This window comes from Polypterus senegalus, chromosome 16 (genome assembly GCF_016835505.1).
Source record: "Polypterus senegalus isolate Bchr_013 chromosome 16, ASM1683550v1, whole genome shotgun sequence".
Lineage (NCBI taxonomy): Eukaryota > Metazoa > Chordata > Cladistia > Polypteriformes > Polypteridae > Polypterus > Polypterus senegalus.
Window position 1 is genome coordinate 15,567,478 of NC_053169.1, and position 21,888 is coordinate 15,589,365.

The following is a 21,888-nucleotide window of genomic DNA, read 5'->3' on the forward strand; positions in this document are numbered from 1 at the left end:
TGCCACTTAATAATGATAAGACGTAGAAACCAGATGGCAATGCACTGCAACCGTGACTGCTGCTGCCCGAGCCATGCAAAGACAGCCTGGCAGCCTGCCCATTCTTGGCAAACTGGCAGCCGCTGCATGCAGCAATAGGCGTTTTATGTTGATTTCTGTGTGAAATCATTGCTTTTCAGAAACTATGGTTTTTGGAAAAAACATTCAGCCCTCAAAGAGTTAATTAGCAGTGAAAACTGATTATTGATTAGAAAAAGGGTTAGAATGAAAACCTGCAGCTACTGCGGGGACCCCTGGTCTACAGTATATACAGGGTGAGTCAAAATTAAGTACCCCATTTCTCAAGGTTATTGCGTGAGGTAGAGGTGTCCAAGTGGGTTGGGGTGGGGGAGTCCTTTGCTAGGTGATACCTTAGCGTTTTCAGTTGGCCACATGCCTTGGTCCGGTGCACACCATGTTTTCACTGCTGAGGCATTCTTCAAACACAACAAATCCATCATCACTACACAACGTGTCTTCTGAATGCACTTCATCATTCCTCCTGACGGTGACATCCCAAATCTGAAAACAATTCTTCAGTGGGGGGCTAAATTTACACAGACGGGTCCAACATTGAACAGCAAATCTCCAGGCCGTCCTCGGACTGTACGAACCCCTGAAAACATCCAAGCTGTAAGGACATCAGTTCTGCAGTCTCCTAGATGCTCAGCACACTTCTGCCTCAGGCATTTCCAACACGACCTTAATTTCCATCCATACAAAATGACGGTAGTGCAGGAACTCGCTGAGAGAGACTGGGAGAGCCGTAGAGAGTTGTGCGCCGACATTCTGCAAATCGTTGTTCGAGATGCCATCGTCATCTGAGGCGATGAGGCACATTTCCATTTGAATGGTTGCGTAAATAAGCAAAACTTTTGCTATTGGGCTGAAACCAACCCTCGTGACCCCTAGGCAGTGAGTGTGTTACAGTTTGGTGCACCATTGCAGAATTGGGCATTGTAGACCCTTACTTTATAAAATAACAATAATAATGACCCCCCTATACCCGAGACATGCCACACTAAAACAGTCCCGGGTGCAAAATAAATGTTTTTATTTTACAAAAGACCTTTTTTCACAGTCCATTCCACAATCTTCCAATGAATAATCCTCCTTTTCCTCCTCCAGGTGAACTTTGCCTTCTGCATCCTGTCTCTGACTCAGCTGAAGGAGGCTTGACGGCTTCCTGTTATGTTAGACCGTTAAATACCCACTGGCACCGGGGCATAGCCCAACGGAAGCACTTCCAGGTCAGATGGAAGCCTCCCGAAACAGTGAGTCCTTCTTCTGGGACCCTGACAGAGTTGTCCCTCAGGACCATGATTCCCATGGATCCCTGCGGGAGTCCCATCCTGGGTCCACACCAGTGGAGCACTGCCATCTATCGTACTGGAAAGGGAACTGCTTTTAATACCCAACCTCCTCCCGTCCATCCATTAATCTTTCCATTTGAGTGGGATAGCAGTCCAGGCCCGTCCCAGCTGGGTTATGTCACCTACCACGCTGGGGGCAAAGGTTCACCTGAGCACTTACACTCCCTTCTTGAATCTGGAGGGTATTTTCAGTATCACTCGTCTGCATAAAGCCGGTTTAAATTGTAAATGCTGAAGGTTCTAATTGATGATAAATGGCAAATTTTATTACATACTAGGCTGACCCGTCTTTTAAGGCGACCGACTTTTAAGTTGACCACTTCTTAAGGCAATTCAATATGTAGATCAATTTGATATTTTATACAAACTAATTAATTATATTGCATTTGAGCAGTATTACTTTAATACTCGTAGTTTCTGTTATTTTTGTGATGAAATTTGAACTTTTTTTCTATATTGAGGTCGCCCTTTTGAACCCCCCTGATATTTACTACGCGGTGAGGTGTTTGTACTCCATCAACATGAATTATTTCCAGAGACATAATTTTGTCTATTTTTCCAGCGCATCGCGCACAAAAACAAGGGAACGATGGGAGCACCAGAACTCTGCTCACATCATGTCGCTTCGTGCCGCAAGCTGCAAGTAGTAAGTCTGTGATAAGCGGAGTACCGCTACGCTCTCCACTCACGGGACGGAAGGACAATCCCGACCGCTTTTATATAGTAAGAAAGAAGAAGAAGATATTGCACAGTCTGGAGTAGAAAATCATCTTTTACCTGGAAAAACGAAACTACAAATCCCATCATGCATTGCAAAATGGACGGGGCGTGTGTGAAACTCTGCGCCTGCGTAGCACTCACGGGACGGAAGGACAATCCCGACTGCTTTTATATACAGTGATCCCTCGCTATATCACGCTTCGACTTTCGCGGCTTCACTCTATCGCGATTTTTTTCTCATACACGCTTACGTCACGCATGCGCTTTCTGAGAACTTTTATCTAAGCCCTATGATGGCTCCTAAACGTGCTGCTTTTTCTAAGCCTTCTGACAATAAAACTAAGCACCGGACGAAGATGCTTACTATCCAGGAGAAGGTGAAACTCTTGGATATGATTAAAGATGGCAATACCCTACAAAAGCCTCCTCACGCATATGAAAAGACAGCGCCAGCAACTGCCTTTCAAGATGTTCTTCAGCCGCGCACCCAGACACCCACTGCCTACTCCTCGTACTTCACTGAAGACAACAACGCACCTGCTGAAGATACTGCACCACCTCTGAAGACTCTCCTACTGAGGTCGTGCCTTCATAGGTTAGTGGTTGTGTGCAATTAAATGTACAGTACAATAATCTACTATATAAAAGTATTCGGGATTGTCCTTCCGTCCCGTGAGTGCAAAGCGTAGCGGTATTGCGCTTATTACAGACTTACTACTTGCGGCTTGAGGCAGCGGGTAGCGATGTGAGCAGAGTTCTGGTGCTGTCATCGTTCCCTTGCTTTTGTGCGCGATGCGCTGGAAAAATAGAAAAAATTATGTCTCTGGAAATAATTAATGTTGATGGAGTACAAATGCCTCACCGCGTAGTAAATATCAGGGAGATGGTGCTTGCTTATTCTCATCTATAGCTTATTTAGTGCATGAAACTCCGTCTTTAGCGGTACAGATTCGGGCTGACATTGTACGACTTTGGACAGGCACTCGAGGGGATAAAAAAACGTAGGTTTTCGGGAGATGTTATGAATGGGCACTTTGATGTTCTCATTCTCTACACTTACATGCCTGATGTACACATGAAGCGCACAGAAATTGAAGATAAAAGTTGGCCGCCTTAAAAGGCGAGTGCGCCTAGTAATATGATATTTGTAACGTCTAATATGTCTTATTTTCTCTTATTTTGTCTAATATATTGGGTAATACGAGTGTAATGGTGACTAAAGGGTGTTATTTCATGTCTAGAGGGCTCTAATAATGTTAAAAAATGTATTTAGAAGGTCGTAAACAGGTTTTCTATACTCTAACTGCGAAAATATTCGATTTATGACTAAAGAATCCTACTTCGCGAAAATTAATTTATCACGGTAGAGTCTGGAACGGATTAACCGTGATAAACGAGGGTTCACTGTAGTAAGAAAGAAGAAGAAGATATCGCACAGTCTGGAGTAGAAAATCATCTTTCACCTGGAAAAACGAAACTACAAATCCCATCATGCATTGCAAAATGAACGGGGCGTGTGTGAAACTCTGCGTCTGCGTAGCACTCACGGGACGGAAGGACAATCCCGACCGCTTTTATATAGAAGGATATATAAATAAACAAATAAAATGTGGCCCAGATAAGACATCGGAGTGGATGACAAGAAAATTCTGCTCCCAGACCACACTAAATGACCCTTTTCCTCCAACACAAATGGAATGCATATGTGAAAAGCAAAGACCACCAAGTGCAACTTTAAATCAGTTTGCAGGGCATTAAGAGCTGCGGCTCCCAGGGCTTCGTTTGGAGCTTTTAGCACATAAGCCGCACACTCCACATCAATTCTGAACCATTTTCAAAAGTTTACTGCTAAATGGAACAACAAAGCCAAAGCCACAGCCGTTATTTTCAGTAATTGCTGAGGTCTGCACACATTATTATTATTTTATTTTAGTTTTTTCCCACTGCTACATCCAGAATGTCCTCTAATTCCTGTGGTAGCCTGTCATATAAAGGAGGAACCTTCTGCATTGTCCACTCTGAGTAACCAATGTGGAAAAACAGCAGAAACTGGGACCCCTGGATTGTGGTCAATTTGGGGCATTTAGAAAATATTCACTTCCTGTGCGCTTTATTGTGCTGTTGATTTAACATTAAAAGGGTCAAGTGGCCATTTTTGCCCATCAATCCAAGCTTAACAACCCATAATGACGAAGTGAAAATGCGTTTATGGGACGTTTCACAAATTTATTTATTTATTTATAACTATATATTAGTTAGGTCCTCCATTGGCACATCGGGCAGCAGGTGCTCTTTAATGGACTCAATCAACTGTAGCGAGTTCAGCTTCATCCAGCAGTAGGTCGACAGTTTTGAGGGCAAAAGAAATTGGCATGATGACAAAGTAAAAACACGTTTATAGGAAATTTAACAAATGTATTTATTTATTTATCTATCTTTCTATAGAATGCGCTACTGTGGCTGTCTGTTTGTCTGTCCAGGATTTTAAATCACCTGTAGCACTCAAACCACTTGTGCTATTGACCTGAAATTTGGTACACATATACTACGTGACATCTACTATCGACTTTCGGGGTGATGATTGACCTCCAAGGTTTTTCCTCTTTTTATTTTTATTTTATTCTATTGTAGAATCAACTCTCAGCAGCTGGCAGCAGGGCTCCATTTTTGATTCCTACCACCTTTGCTGTCACTTCCTCTACCTCTTCATATCTTATATCATTATTGAGGCAGATTGAAGATTTAAGTGGCCTCTTAAGTGACAAATTAAAGAAAACTTACTAAGAAATTGCAACACAAACACTGACTTAATCTGTTTTAACGCAAAAAGATGCCGACGGAAGAAGAGAAGAAGCAGGCCGCTTAGGGTGGAGAAAAGAAGAGCTGCTCAGGAAGGAGTAGGTGCATCAACCTCTGAGCAAACGAATGCTAAATGTACAGAGAAAGAAAGAGAATGAAAACTATAAGTCAAGTGTATTCACTGCACGTTATCACGCAGTGTGCCGTTACTGCTTTATTCATAACTCTGTTAGTTAGGTCCTTCGTTGGCACATCGGGCAGCAGGTGCTCTTCAATGGACTCAATCCACTTCAGCTTCATCCAGCAGTAGGTGAACAGTTTTTAATAAAACGTTCACCTCCAAATGATACGTGGCCAGTCTGGTTTTTGTGTCCTCTTGGGTGGTATCCAGCAGCAGGTCAAACATTTTCAGGTCCCCTCAAAAAAGTTGACTTGCAAGTGGTACATGGCCAGCCTGGATTTCATGTCCTCTTGGGTGGTATCCAGCACATGGCGAGCTTTGGAGTGCGATGAGGCGGAAGACGTAGTACGTGTCTGGCTAAGCGTATGCTGTGTTCTGTAACGATGTCTCCCAGTGACCTCATGCCACTCTACTTCAGCACCTCATCATTGGTAACATTCTCTCTCTGTTTGAGATGCCGAGTATTCGTCAGAGGCACTGCCAGTGAAAGGCATTGAGCTTGTGATAAGTCTAAAGGCACTTTCAGTTACTTAGTGATTACTCAAATACACGTATATTTTATAGAATAATGTGGTCTGGTGCAGGAATGACAGGTCGGGCAGCACTGAAAAGTTGGGACACCAACTGGGTCATCCTGTTTAATGGCACAGGCACAATAAGAAACACAAGAATAAGCTCTTTTCGGCCTACGACCCCAAGGGTCGTTCCTGGGAGGTCCATCTGATGGGTCACTCTAAGTGGAAAGTGACGACTCCATTCAGACCACCGGGCTTCTTACAGTGCACCCTCACTGGCCGGTTTCTCTGTGCTGCAGGGAGAGAAGGAGAAGAGAACAGTAGCGATGACATCTACTATTACCCAGGCAGGTTATCACAAATCTCAATCAAGCCCGTGAGGAGACCCTCCAATGCACAGGCATGACAATAGTAACTGAAAAAATCAGGAGTGGTCTCCCCTAGACTTTCTTGTATACTCAGATATGGGGATGGATATTTGAGGTGTAAATCGCAAGATTTATATTTTTATAATATGTACATTAATGAACCATCAACATCAAATCAAATCAAATTAATGATATATTGAGCAATTATTAGAAATAAATCGGACTGTGCAACTGCATGAATTACAGGTAAAGTACCACTTCCAGTTAACGGAAATGGCCCAAAAGTTAATAGAAATCTACATTTTGTACCTAATACTTGTATGCAAAATTTGGTTGACCGAAGTGACGGTGTGCTCAAGTTATCGTGTTTACACACAGAGAGACAGACACACAGATATAATTCCAAAAATGGTATTTTCGGAGGTCCAGAACATCGAGATTCATCAAAATCTCAAAATGGAATTTTTGGAGGATTCCAATACTTTCCCTATACCTTGTATATGAGAAAGTCAGGGAGGTCAAACATGCCGAAATTCCTCAAAATCTCGACAATGTCTCTTTGGACGATTACAATAATTTCCCTACACTTCGTATACGAGAAAGTCAGGGAAGTGTAAAACATCAAGATTCATCAAAAAATCGATATTGAATTTTTGGATGACTACAATACTTTTTCTCTACTTCATATACGAGAAAGTCAGGAAGGTCTAAAACGTCGAGGTTCATCAGAATCTCAACATCAAATTTTTGGATGATTGTAATACTTTCCCTGTATTACGTATACGAGAAAGTCAGGGATGTCTAAAGCATCAAGATTCATCAAAATCTCGACATTGAATTTTTGGACGATTACAATACCTTCCCTTTCCTTCATATGCAAGAAAGTAAAAAATGGCCAAAATGGAAATAGAAGACGGAAAATGTCACATTAAAGATAGACCAAGTTGCAACGAGAATCTTCTATGCATTAACAAGACACGATATGACTCGTTCATATTTTAAAGGGTGCCGGGAATCAGTCTTTTTAGCGCTTCTTCTGCTCCATCGGGTGAACTAAAGATATAAAATTGCCCATCGACTGTTACCTTCAGCTTGGCTAAATACAAGAGGCTGGATCTGATTTCGGCTTTGCGCAAAACGTTGTTTGATCCTGTAAGAAAGCCGCTTGTTTGGCAGCTGCTGAAGGAGAGAAATCTGGGAAAATACAAATATAATCTCCTCTTTCCGTTTGAGAATTGACATCAAATTTTCTTTAACCTGTAGTTTGTCGAATCTCACGATCCAGCTTCTTAAACTTTGAGGCGCTCGATCCACATATGCAATAAGTCCCTGAGATCTCGATGTCCCATTTAAAGTCTTCTCCTGTTATTTTGGTGAACAGTTCCACTATGAATTTCACTGGGTGTGGACTTTCACGGTTTCCAGGAAGACCTTGATGTTGCTTCTTCTATGTCTGTCTTCCAACACCGCCAATTTATCACAAAGCGGTGGATGTCAATTGTGCTACTTCTTCAATACGAGTCTTAAATGCTTGCTTACGTTCTTCCAGGTGAGTACCAAGTACTCTGATTTTATTCTCAAATTTGAGCACAATCACAACTCAGCTACTCTTTGCATTCTTCTTCTTCTTCTTCTTTGTTGTCGTCGTCGTCTTCTTCTTCTCTCCCTCTCTCTCTCTCTCTGTCCTGGTCACTGCTTCCTCCACTTCTCCATCCAGACTCAGACACAAGTATAAAAGCACAAGGGAGTGTTTATTGTGGGAAACTCTTCCTCAAGCGTTTCCCACCACAGTCACAAGTACATTTCAGCACAACAGCAAGCGCTGAGCAATACTTTTGTCTTCTCTCTCTCTCTCTCTCTGTCTCTCTCTTGGTCACCGCCTCCTCCACTCCTCCATACAAGCTTCATCTCCTTCCTCCCACCTGTTGCTCCCAGAACAGTGGCAGGCAGCTGCTTTTATGTAACACTTGGGAGTATTTCCAGTGTCCCAAAAGCGTTGTCTGAAAGCATGTCTGGGTAAGGTGGAAGCCCAATGAAGTAGGGCTCCCCAGTCCCTGCAGCAAAACCCCTGGCGGCACCCATGGAACCCAACAGTTGGCAAACTCCAAGTCCCATGATGCCCTGTAGGAATGCAACCCAGGATCTGCTTTCTAGAGATCCAGGAAAGATAATACCCTGTGCACTCTCTCTGTCTCCCCCAGTCTTTCCATTGTAGAGGCGTCCCGGCTGGGTCAGGGCCCCGGCCATCCCTCACAGTGGATAGAAGCTGATGCAATACAACACAGTGTTTGTGACGGCTGATGGGTAGTTTGAGCATGCACAGCCCAGCGCTCTGCTGTTAGTCTAGTTGAAGCCAAGGTCAAATGAACATGGACTGTCTGCTGTGGGATTGCACCATTGTTGAACAACTTGCCGTAGTGAGATTTCTTTGGGCAGAGTGAGTGAAGTTGGTTTGTGTCAATCAATAAGCTGTTTGAATACTCGTCTTGTACAAACTTTACGGTACACCCAAGTCTTCCCGCACTGTGGCATGTGAAGATCCATTGCTGATAGCCAAATATGCAGCGGCAGTCTTCTCTGATGAAGGCATTCGCCGTGTCGATGTGAGCTTATATGTGCGTTGTTGATGGTCGACCAGATCGAGCCTCGTCGGTTACACTTGTTCTTCCTGCTTTAACCCTTCCTACCCATTCATAAACTTCTCCTGCTGTTTTCACTTCCGCACTAAGCAAACATTCTAATAATGTAAAGTAAAAAATAATGGAAAACAATGAACAATAATGAAAAAATGTAAAGATAAAAAGAATCAATTTATACATAAGCCAGAGAGGAACCCTGGTTTGATCATAACAAGTACAAACTGACATTGCAGATGGATGGAAAATACAATGTGTTAAGAATTCTAAAAATGAAAACGAGACCATAATGCAGTGCTTCTAAAGCTGGGCGGAGTGGTGGCTCTGAGGTTAGAGAATGAATCCCATGAACGCCAGAAGTACCTCTGAGCAAGGCCCTCAACCTGCAAGTTGCTCTGTCCTGGTGATGACGTTAGTCTGCATCCAGCCCTGCAGGCAGGTCCCCCAACTTGCAGGAAAAACTCAGGGGTTGGTGGCAGCAGGATTGGCACTTCAGCCATTGTAAACACCTCACACTGCTGACTGTGGTGCTGAGGTGCCACCCGCTGGACTTGGATCACCATGTGGAGGGTGCGTCAACGCACTGTAATCAGCGCATGCTCCCGTCCTCGCTCTCTCTCTCTCTGTAAAGCTTCCCCCTTGACCTTACTATCAGATTTATTTTAGAAATTCATACTTTATGAAACATTACAAAAATACAGAGCTGATGAATCGTGAAAGGGCGTCTACAAGATTTTTAATATTCCATTTCTTGTTCTGTGTTATTAGAATGCGTGCAGCCTGTGCCAGTCAAGATCTCATGGGTTACCTGGACAGAAAGGCGAAAAAGGAAACCCCGGCTTATCAGGCCCGGAAGGACTAGAAGGTGAGAAGGTAAGGAAGAGATCTCATTGTAAATATGGCGTTCAACACGCTCCAGCTTCTAGAGTAATAATGATCACCTTATGTTGACTCTTTCGTAAAACACTGGGACCGAGATGAGCTATTTCTTTTTTTGGAAAAATAAACTATTTTATTTTACTATTAGGGCAGCAGCACAGTGGTGCCACGGTAGCCTGTTGCCTCGTAGTAAAGAAGGCCACACTTGACATCCTGGTGTTCCCCCTCCATTGAGTTTGCATGTTCTCCCCGTGGTGTTGTGTCCGGGTGCTCCGGGGAACTGGTGACACTAAATTGGCCCTGATGTGTGTGTGTGTGTGCGTGTGTGCGTGTGTGTGTGTGTGTGTGTGTGTTCACCCTGCCATGTGCTTACGTCCCGTCCTGGGTTTGTTCCTGCCAATGCTTGATGGGTAAGACTCCGCTTACGATTAAGGGGGCTTAGGGAATGGTATTGTGTGGCATTCTATTGTTACACGTGAAGGGTCCCGATTGTCACTGACCTAGAGGCATGATGTGAAGAACATTCCACCAAAGAGTTGCCATAAGCATAAAAATTAAATTTTATTTGTCAATCCAGTTATTTAGTTGGGGGAAAAAATAAACAGAGTTATTGGTCATTTTGTCTCATATTTTATTTCATTGTTTTATTTATCTGTTGTAAGAAAGGCGCTATGTTGTGCCTGACCTGACACAGATTTGACACAGGAGGCACGTATAAAATAAAGAATCTTTTATTTTTCTTCAGCTGGAGGGCACGTCTTCCCCGTAATCCCTCCAGCTACAACACAGTCCCAAGCACCAAAACCACACTGCAACACTCCTTTCTCTATTCCACCACCACTTCTCCACAAGCTTTGTCCTCCACCTCCCGACTCTGGCCGTTGAGTGGTGGTTGCTGGTTCCTTTTATGGCCCACCCGGAAGTGCTCCAGGTGCTTGATCACCTGTTTCCGGTTGCACTCCTGGGTGGGGCTGTAGATTAGTCCAGCTGGGCTCAGGGACCCATGCCGTGCCCCCTGGAAGCCACCTCAGATCCCAACAGGGCTGTGAAGGACTCCATCTCCCATGAAGCCCTGTGAGACACTGAGGCACCACTCCAACCCAGGGGGGCAGCCATCCAGCGTCCAGGGGGAGGTACTGCACCCATCAAAGGGGTGTCCTGGCCGGGTATGGGACCTGGCCATCAGCCACACTGTATTTAGTGTTTTATGCAGATGTTATTTGCACCCAGTGCTGTATAGGCCCTGTGGTGAGTTTCTGTGAAGCACTTTGAGTGTCGGAAAGGTGGCTATTGAAATAAAATGTATTATTCTAAGTATTATTATTATTTGTGGTAGTACTTGGTCATGTGCATAAGCCCAGGGAGAAGGGCTGCCATGGCTAATTCTTGCCACAAGGGGACACTACAGTGACATAATGGGAGGTTCACTTTGATAACCAAGGTGCTATACAGTAGAAGTCATCAATCCACTCACTGTGTGCATGTCTCTAAACCTTACATCTGTGCACAGATTGTTCTAATGAAGTATCCACAGTGTCCATCTGCCCATTCGTCATCATCATCATCATCATCGCCTCAACCTGCTTTGTGCATCACAGGCTGCCCGTTCTGGCAAGCATCAAGTGAAAGAGAGGTACCGGTCATGCATGGGATGCCAGAGGCTTCCATTATTGTTCATTGCTGTTGAGAGTGACGGCTCCTCATGTGACATGCAATATCTTCTCTACAACAAAACAAAAAAAAAAAATATATTTTTGTTAGAGATGAAGCTCAGGCCATATAAAGTCAGTCATTATCCAACCTGCTATAACCTAACTACAGGGTCGCAGGGGTCTGCTGGAGCCAATCCCAGCCAAAACAGGGCACAAGGCAGGAACAAACCCCAGGCAGGGTGCCAGCCCACCGCAGGGCATACACACTAGGGACAATTTAGAATCGCCAATGCACCTAACCTGCATGCCTTTGGACTGTGGGAGGAAACCAGAGCACCTGGAGGAAACCCACACAGACACGGGGAGAACATGCAAACTCCACGCAGAGAGAACCTGGGAAGCGAACCCGGGTCTCCTTACTGCGAGGCAGCAGCGACACCACTGCACCACCGTGCCGCCCCCATATAAAGTGGAAACAGCCATTGCTTCACAGTCACTCTGTAAAGGTTCATCTATTGGTTGCTGTTTGAAATATGTCTATCATGTTAAATTCTAATCTCAATGACTGTTTCTTTTTTGTTTCTGTTTAAAGGGTGATCCAGGAGTTAGAGGTCCTCCTGGAAATCCTGGCGTTGAGGGGCCAAAGGTACTGTTTGACTGAGTGGTCTGGCGCTGCATGTGAAGCTTCAGTCCATCTGACAATCGCACTGTTTTTTTGTTTGTTTTTGTTTTTTTTTTATTTTGCCACATACAATTTCTTGTATTAGGAATTGGTTAGTTTTCACATACCCCTTGGGGTCAGAGCTCAGGGTCAGCCATTGTACAGCACCCGTGAAGCAATTAGTGGTTAAGGGCCTTTGCTCAAGAGCCCACCAGAATAGGATCTCTTTTAACCTGTGACAACTCTAGGGGGCGTACTAGCCACCCAGCCCAACACAGACAGACACAAGGGGTGCACTTGTAAAAGTACAAGCTTTTTAGTTTTTCTTTGCTTGTGGGCAACACCTTCCCCGTCCCCACAAGTACAACACAGTCTCAAGCACAAAGACAATACAATGCTATTCTTCTTCTGTATACTCATTCCTATCTCTTCTCCTCCATTCCTCCTCGGCGAGCTTCGTCCACCTTCCACCCGACTCTGGCTCGGCTCTGTGAGGTCTGTCCAGTTCTTTTATAATTGGCTAACCCGGAAGTACTTCTGTGTTTCCACTCACGTGGCCAATCAATCAACATGCGTCTTCCCGGTGCCAAGAGGTGCGGGTAAGCGTTTCATGAGTGGAACTGGGTTTTGCCATTGTTCCCTTCAAGTGAGAAATTTGTAATAAGTGCAGGTCATTAGCTTGCACTTATTAAGTCTCTGTTGCTTGTGTATTCCAGCAGTCACTACTGCCAATTGGATGGTTTAGTGAGGTCCACGGATCGGCACTGCAGAACTCCAATGAAACGATCAAAATCGATTATAGATCATTACTGAGTCTCGAGGGGTGTGAGTAGAGGACCACCAATTTCACCCTATCCCATCTTCCCCCAGCCTGCCCCCACTTTGGGTTTTATGTTGACATCAATTTTTGCAGTTTTCTTACAGCACAGGGAAATATTTCAGACATCATTATCATAAACTTGAGGTTAATTCTCCTAAATTCAAAGCTAAGTAAACAAAAAGTATTACAAAAAAAATTCTAAATTTCCAGATTCATATTTCAACTTCCCAGCATGCACTGCACTCCAATTCATCTTGACCTGACAAGACGTCTTGCGTGAACAATTTCAAATATCTCCTGTACATTTATATATTAACTAGTTGTGTGAGCCAGTGATGCCCTCCCCACGCTGGAACAAATCTACACCTCCCAATGCCATAAAAAAGCAATAGACATTTCACGGGATTCATCACATCCCGGTCATTGCCTCTTCCAGCTTTTGCCATCAGGCAAGAGATACAGAGCAATGAAAACCAGGACAAACCGCTTTAAAAACAGCTGTTATCCAAAAGCAATCATGGCCCTGAACTCAGAATAAAACTGCTCCATATCACTCTCTCCCAATGTGCAATATAAACCTTAAGTCAACCAGTGCAATTTGTATATTTTGTAAAGTACTTTTATTACTATTCGGTTTGTTATTATTTTCTCTCTTCTTGTCTTTTTAACTCTTATGCCTCACACTGAGTCGACTGCACCTTCAATTTCGTTGTTACTTTGTAAAAGTGGCAATGACAATAAAGATCTATCTATCTGTCTGTCTGTCTGTCTGTCTGTCTGTCTGTCTGTCTGTCTGTCTGTCTGTCTGTCTGTCTGTCCGTCTGTCTGTCTATCTATCTATCTATCTATCTATTATATAGTGTTATATAGTGCCTTTCATATCTATCTATCTATCTATCTATCTATCTATCTATCTATCTATCTATCTATCTATGTCATATAGTGCCTTTCACATCTATCTATCTATCTATCTATCTATCTATCTATCTATCTATCTATCTATCTGTCTGTCTGTCTGTCTGTCTGTCTGTCTGTCTGTCTATTATATAGTGTTATATAGTGCCTTTCATATCTATCTATCTATCTATCTATCTATCTATCTATCTATCTATCTATCTATCTATCTATCTATCTATCTATCTATCTATCTATGTTAAAAGCCCAGGCTTCTAGAAACCATAGATTCTGGCACTTCAATCAGTCAGTTGCATCGGTTGTGTATTAGCGGCTCCTTGTCGGTTTTGTTTCGCCGACATTCTCGCCTCCGTTGTCCATCAGTGGCTAAGCGAGCTTTTCTCTCTTTGGTGGTTTCGTTTGGCTGATGTGCTCGCCTCACTTGTGTATTAGTGGCTAAGCAAGTTTCTCTTTTGTCGGCGGTTTCACTTTGGCGACAGAGCCGATTTCTTTGGGCTTCACACTGTAGCCTCGTACTTCCAGGCTGGACAGGCAGACACACACACACTTCCATGCGTAGACGTTTATATGTGAGATTTTATTAAAAGTCAAAGATTTGGTTGGAATTGTTAGGAGTAGGGTTAGGCTTAGGGATGATGTTAATGTTAACAGGTTTTTAGGTTGATGTTAATGTTTCCATTAACAGGTTAATGTGACCCATAGGAGAGTGACTGGTCTTTATTATACATTTTATTGGTTAAATAAATATATCCTTATTGAAAACTGTTTGTTAGAACACTTTTGGGGTGCCTCTCCCTTCACTACAGAACAGGACATATTTTACAAACGCAGTGTCCACAAGGCCTGTAGCATTGTGCAGGACCCCTTAACCCCTCACATGGACTTTTCACACTTCTGCCATCCAAGAGAAGATACTGCAGCATCAGAGCCAAATCTGCCAGGCTGCAGGATAGTTTTTACCCCCAAGCTGTCAGACTCCTTGACACCAGGCTGCCCCCTGAGATCTTCCACACGGCCTTAACCACCTCTAAAAACAGAACTTTTATACTGTACATGCAAGACACTGTCCTGCAAAGACGAGTGAGCATGGAGAAAAGAACTGAAGATCTCATACTGACCTTTAAGTATTTTGACACTCTTGATATCCTTCTGCTGTGAAACATCCTAACCTGTCATTGTTTACACATCTTAAAAAACTATTATCATACACTTATAATTTCTGTATTATCTATATCTATGATTTAGTATTTATTTATTATATTACATATCTATTATATTTATGTATCTAGATTGCAAATACCATACATTGCATTAATGTTCATATTGCTAATTACACGTCAATATTGCTGCTACTTCTTTGTCTTGTCTTGTTTCTGTTTTAATTTTAAATTTTAATTTTTATTCTATTTTTAACTTATTATTTGCACATCATGTTGTTACTCTGTGGACCCTGACCTTCACAATTTCGTCTATCTGTGTACTTGTATATGGTTGAGATGACAATAAAGTTCGCTTCGACTTTGACTTTAGTAATCAGAGATATCCTCTGTCTTTCCTTTTTTTTTTTTTTAGGGAATTAAAGGGGAACGTGGATTTCCGGGCCCTCTGGGGGAGAAAGGAGATCAGGTGGGAAATTGAAATAAAATGTATGACTACAGATATTTTTCAATGTTTGTTCAGACATATTTGACTATTCTCTGTGCTTTGTTGCTGTAATTCAGAGACCTGGGTTCCAATCCCACTTCTCTTGCAATGTGTGGGTTTTCTCCAGGAGATGTGGTGGGCTTCCCCATTCAAAAGACATTCATGTTACTTTAATTGCGAAGTCCCAACTTGTAAGAATGAGTGTTCCTTGCAGTGTACTGGCGTCCCACCATGAAGCCAGTAGCAGAATACGTGCATGTAAAAAAAAGATAACTGAATTTTAACTAGGCCCACTGGCCACTTTATTAGATACCCCAGTTCCTCCAAACTGTCAGTCGTGCAGCTGCATTTCGGTCTCTGTAGGACACGAACACGGTCATGACGTTCAGTTGTCATTTAACTGAATTAAAATGACCCAAGACGTGTGATCTGAGGGACATTTGACTGCAATATGGTTGTTGTGGTGGTTCTCAGGCATCCAGCTGCTTTCCTGGGATTTCCACGCACTTTAGTTCTCTAAAGAGGACAGAGAATCGGGGTGGTGCACTTTGGTAATAACTGAGTGAGGTCAGAGGGGATCGAACACCCTCAAACCAGCAGAAAGACCCCCAATACTCAAATGAGAGCTCTTCACAATACTGGCATGCAGAAGGGACAACACTGAACACAAAAAAACATCAAACCTTAAGGAAATGAACTGTTATTCATCTGACGTGGCCATGGAAGTAAAATCTTTGGTAAGCCTGGAAGACTTTGTAGAATCACGCTAGATGCCGTCTACGGTCTACGATAAACCCTAAATTCCTAAAGAGCAGAGTCGGTATGGAATAGAGTTATAAAAACAAAACAGAGTGATTTGCAAATTTACTTTGACTTGTGTTCAAACAAAAACAGTACAAAGTCAAAGTTTCAATGTCTACAGCAGAGTTTTTTATTTTTTTTTTTTCCTCACAACCCAGTCTTACCCTTCTCAGTGTTTTCGAGACCCTGAATCGCCTCTGACAGTCATCCAATGTCCCCCATGCAGAATCGTCACCACTGACATCCTTGGACCCCATTCGAGATTCAGCAGAACAATGTTGAATGCTTAAACTGCCCATTGGCGACCCATAATGAGAAACTGCACAAAGAGCTCACGACCCTTCCCCATTAAATATAATCGTTAGTCACAATTCTGCACGATTGAATAACGGGCAACCTACATTATGGGTCACGACTTATAGTTTAAGAAACCATGCTTCTCAGTGCATAATATGATTAAATGATTTGAGGAATCTAGTCAAACCTTCGTCATAAAGTGTATCAAATTAACAGACAAATGCCACAGAAAAGGTTTGAGGCAGCCACCCATATGCTTGAAATCAGGCTGCAAAGTAGGCAATTAAATGTAAGTCGGTTACAGATTCGAGTCCAAAACAGAATTAACTGGATGAAACACAATGGCGGTTTCATGGTTAGGTATAGGAGGTAAGGTCAGCAAGAGTCTGAACTGGAAATGATGTCATCAGGCCTGGAACCGGAAGTGAGGTCATCGGGCCCTGAAGTGTCGTCATTAGGGCCAGGCAGAATTTCCCGTTAACTGGTCTGCAGAGGAAATCGAGAAAGGGTTAGTCCACTCTGCCACCCCCTGGTCTAGTGTGGAATTACCCTCATTTGGGCCCTTCAGCTGCCTCCCATGTGCACATGTGTTATAAGTGCAATGTTGAAAACCATTTCTGAATGTGTGTGATCTCCAATCCCTTAAAAGTTTTAAAAACCGTCACATGGATATCATGATATGCTCTCAGGGCACTTCAGTCAGCTTTTGTCAGTCAGGCACCATTTGCCGCTGCCGGTTAAGGATTTACTATGCAAAAGCAGAAGCCACACGTCAACACTGTCCAGATGTTCCACCGACTTCTCAGGGCTCAGACTCATCTGAGATGGAACACAGCACAGTAGAGTTCCGTTTTGTGGTCCAGTAAGTCAATGTTTGAAGTAGTTTTTGGGGAAAAAAACAGATGTTGTGTTCTCTGTGCTAAAGAGGAAAAAGATCACCCTAGCTATTATTGGCGTCACGTCCAAAAACCAGTGTCTGTCATGGCATTGGAGTGCATCAGTGCCCATGGAACAGATAACTTACACATGTGTGAGGGCACCATTAATGGAGCTACGTATGCTACCATCTAGACAGTGTCTTTTCCAGAGTCATCCTTGAATTTCCCAGCAGGACAACGCCAAGCCACATTGTACCCAGATTACTAGTGCATGAGAGTGCGGGTACAAGATTGGCCAGCATGTAGTCCTAACCTGTCTCCGATTGAGAATATGTGGTGCATTGTAAAGTGTAAAATACATCAGTGAAGACCTGCATAATGGATAAATGAGGGGAAAATTCTGCTTGTTAAACTTAACCAGCTTGTGTCTTTAGTGCCCAAGAGCTTCTTCTTCTTCTTCTTCTTTCAGGTGCTCCCATGTGGGGGTCGCCGCAGTGGATCATCCGTCTCCATCTGTCCCTATCATTTTCTGCCATACCCACTGCCTTCACGTTCACCCTCACCACATCCGTAAACCTCCTCTTTGCCCTTTCTCTTTTACTCTTACCTGACGGTTCTTTTCTCGAAATACCCCTCATCTCTCCTGTGTACAGGACCAAATCTGGCCTCTGTCACTTAGTCACCAAACTATCATACCCGTGTTGTCCCCTGTAATACCCTCATTCCTTATCCTGTCTTATCCTTGTTACTCCGAGCAAAAATCGTCGCATCTTCAACTCCGTCACTTCCAGCTCGGCCTCCTTACTTTTCGTCGGTGCCACCGTCCCCAAACTATACAACACAGCTGGTCTTACCACCATTTTCTAGACCTTGCCTTTCACTCATCTATCACAAATCACTCCTGCCACTCTTCTTCACCCAGTCTGCGCTCTCTTCTTCACCTCGTTGGTTTTCCAAGCATTTAATAAGAAACGGTGATGGGATACCCTGGTGAACACTCAATTGTCGTAACTTTTTTGGAGCGTGCTGCAGTCATCAGATCTGACACGAGTGTTTATTGACAAGAAAAACATAATGAACTTCGAAAGGTGAAACATCCGCTAATATGGTGTTGTAGTGTTTTCGAAATCATACCGGGTGAACAGATTTCACAAAAAAAATTATTTTTTTTTTGCAATTGAGTTTGTATCAGCAGTCGACTGCCTGTTAATCAGAGTATGTCCATGAAATTATATTACGTTTTGAGTTACTTGAATGTTTTGCAAATCAAAGGCTATTCTCTGGCGAACAAGATGAAGCCTTTGTATTCGTTGTCTCATGGTGGCGATTGATGGCTTTGTTCTTCATGATGATCTAACAGAAATCTTTCTCCATGTCTCTGTTGTATTTATTGCGTGTATTAATTTCACTTAGGAAAAGGCTTAATTGGCTTATTTTTCCTCTGAACACGGATGCAGTTTGCGTGCAAGTAGAAGTGCCGGAGGAACATTAAAAGCGAGCAAGCGGTAGCTTTGCATATTTAACGGTTTTGTTGGGCTCTCCCAGGCTTTTCGTGTAATTAATTGCTCATTTATTTCTTAATGTGGTTTTTCTGGCTACATTCCTTGAAGCTGCTGTGACTTCTCAGATCCTGGGAACGTAATTTGGAAGATTTGTCCACATTTCGTAACGCTGATTGGTCTAAATTCTTATTCTAGGGTACCCCGGGGGTTCCTGGATTCCCTGGCCCTATCGGTCGGACTGGCGCTCCGGTAAGTGGCCCTAATTTAAAAAAAAAAAAGAAAAAGTTTCATGTTTGTGGTACTTTTCTAAAGCGATGTCATTGAACTCATTCTCTGTAGGGTGTAATGGGGAGACCTGGACAACCTGGACAAGCGGGGTCCAAAGGAGAAAGGGTATGGATTTCTTCTGAGACTGTTTAAACTGACTCCGTGCTGTTTGCATTGGCTAAGCCAGTGACTTTGTTTATGAACTGACTTTTTTAGGGAGGTGAAGGACCACCTGGAAGACCAGGGCTTCCTGGACCCCCAGTAAGTAATACACTGTGCATGCTGTCAGATTTTTAAGGTTTTTATCAACATTAATTCACTCACAGATTGGAGCAGGGCTGCCGTATCCTGAACTCAAGAAGAGAGTGCACTTGTAAACCCCCATGGCAGAAAGGTTAAGAAGCAGTGTAATGCAGTCACAAAATACCGAAAAGGAGGCCATGCATCCAACATCGAGGCCCAGGCTTATCTTTGTAATCCATTTTGGATTGGAATTCAAAATTAGGACAAAGAGTAACAGAGCAAAGGAACAATTTTCATATGTAAATTTGGAAAAAACGGCGGCACGGTGGTGTAGTGGGTAGCGCTGCTGCCTCGCAGTTTGGAGACCCGGGTTCGCTTCCCGGGTCCTCCCTGTGTGGAGTTTGCATGTTCTCCCCGTGTCTGCGTGGGTTTCCTCCGGGTACTCCGGTTTCCTCCCACATTCTAAATCACCAATCACCAGCCCTGCGGTGGGCTGGCGCCCTGCCCGGGGTTTGTTTCCTGCCTTGCGCCCCGTGTTGGCTGGGATTGGTTCCAGCAGACCCCCGTGACCCTATAGTTAGGATATAGCGGGTTGAATAATGGATGGATGGAAAAAAAAAATCCAACCCCAAGAGATCATTGAAGGTCTGGATCTTGTTTTTTTTTCTAATGACCTCTTGGGTACAGACATCATCAGCAGTGTGTCTGTCTTGACGCCATCGAGAGGTTTACTTACCTCGACAGTGACTCTTCTATCCGCCACAACTACCTCGTAATTCAAACTGCCTTTACTGTTCGATTTACTCTCGTAATTAACAATAATCTCTTTATTTTTATTCACATTTTACCTGTTCCCCTGTCATCTTGTCCAGATCATTTAGAAGTGAAACTACATACTACTACTAACTGTGAATAGCTAGCATCAGTGGCGTAGCTAGCTGTCTGAAGACCCCTGTGAAGCGCCCTGAGGTGGGCCTCCTCCTGTCCAGCATAACTGTTCGTAGTTTATTCATAACTACAGGGTGGCCCACGAAACAGTAGCCCGCCTCCCTGGCGAAAAAAGGCGCCCTTCCATAAAGAAAGAACTTGAAATGCAAAAATCTTTACTCACTCTTTACAGAAAGTGCTGAAAATGATCTCCTTGTGCGTCAACACATGTCGCTCAGCTCGTACTCACACACGCACTACGTCTACACAGCTTTCGTGATGAGGCTAGTCGATCGGCGCGTCACTCTGGCAGGAAGGCGGGCTACTTTTTCGTGGGCCACCCTGTAGGTCCTAGGGGCCCTGCTGGGCAGTGGTGTCCAGGACCGCGTCACTATCAGATCACACGCTGGTGACAAACAAACAGGCTCTCTAATTGGAATTTGTATTAACCTTCTTAATCGCTTCATTATAGCAGCTGTAAGTTAGCAAAAATGAATTGCGGGAATAAAATGTGGGAGGTGTGGGTAATACAGGGTGGCCCAGATCTAATTATGCACTTCCAGGTCGTCTGGATGACTTTGATTTATGCGGGGACGATTCCAGTTCGGCACGAAGACGATTCTTCATGTTGTCAGTTCACACTGATTTTTGGGGTGATTTTCTATGTAATAAACTTAATGGTGGGTCTGAGGCTAAGGATCTGTGCTGGCATCCCGAAGGTTGGCGGTTCGAATCCCCGTCACTGCCAAAAGAGATCCTACTCTGCTAGGCCCGTGAGCAAGGCCATTAACCTGCAATTGCTCCAGGGGCGCTGTACAATGGCTGACCCTGTTCTCTGACCCCAAGGGTTATGCGAAAAAAACAAGTAAATTCCTTCGGGATTAATAAAGTATAATAAAATAAATAATAAAAATTAAAAACTAATGAAAATTGCATAATTAGATCTGGACCACCCTGTAGTAGTACATAAAAATATACTACTTTTCCAAGACCACTTTTTGAAGGAAGATGATTCAATTATAACATAAGCTAGAAAGTAGAAACTGCTCTGTGCTATAAATTGAAGCCATTTCAGTTTGTAACACATTAAAACGACAACACCGGCTGACAACAACACAATCGCCCTGTTTTACAGAAGTTCTGAGAAAATGGACATCATAAAGTGAGGTGTCGACGGTTCCAAAAAATGTGCCTTGTCAGTAGGAGATTTCTTGGTCATATATATTGCTTGTTGGTCTTTAGTAGTTTCTCCATTTTTAACGGTTTCAGGAGATGACACCTGATCTGAAGCCGTTGTATCGCTACTTCCAGACTCGGTAGTGCCAACCATTTCCCAGACTGCACTGTCTGCATAACCTGCTTGCGGCCGTTGCGACGATTCACCAGCATCAGCAGTCTCAGTTACCACTGCTGGCCTTTGCTCAGTTTTGAGAAAGGTAGAAATCTTGGTAAGCTCTGCGGTCTTCAATACCCATTGCTGGCGTGCAGCACCACTCTTATAATGTTTGCCGGATCTGCTGCTATTGGCCGACATGGTGTCATTTGTCCAGACTATAAAAAGAGTCAACTTGTTCTGTTATTCGCCGTTTGCCGACTAACGGGGACCACCACTTAACAGCAGAATTGCTATGATTTACCGTTTATGAGTTTGAAAACTGTTGACCTCAAATCAAAGAACAAAAGTAACAAGTATTTCCGATAATAATGTATTTTTACTCTATTCATGTGACGTCCTTCAAAACTTCTTCCGTTCACATCCGCTATGGCACGC

The 21,888-nt window shown here is 43.5% G+C and overlaps 1 protein-coding gene across 2 annotated transcripts in view; it reads left to right on the forward strand.

Annotated features, from left to right (window-relative positions):
- The window catches only part of LOC120516453 (collagen alpha-1(XIX) chain), a 478,053-nt gene that overhangs the window by 390,274 nt on the left and 65,891 nt on the right, over positions 1–21,888 (forward strand). For both annotated transcript variants that reach the window (XM_039738131.1, XM_039738132.1), the window contains exons 36-41: positions 9,400–9,504; positions 11,755–11,808; positions 15,131–15,184; positions 18,876–18,929; positions 19,020–19,073; positions 19,164–19,208. In XM_039738131.1, the coding sequence (XP_039594065.1) occupies positions 9,400–9,504; positions 11,755–11,808; positions 15,131–15,184; positions 18,876–18,929; positions 19,020–19,073; positions 19,164–19,208 (366 nt within the window). The remainder of the gene's footprint in view (positions 1–9,399; positions 9,505–11,754; positions 11,809–15,130; positions 15,185–18,875; positions 18,930–19,019; positions 19,074–19,163; positions 19,209–21,888) is intronic.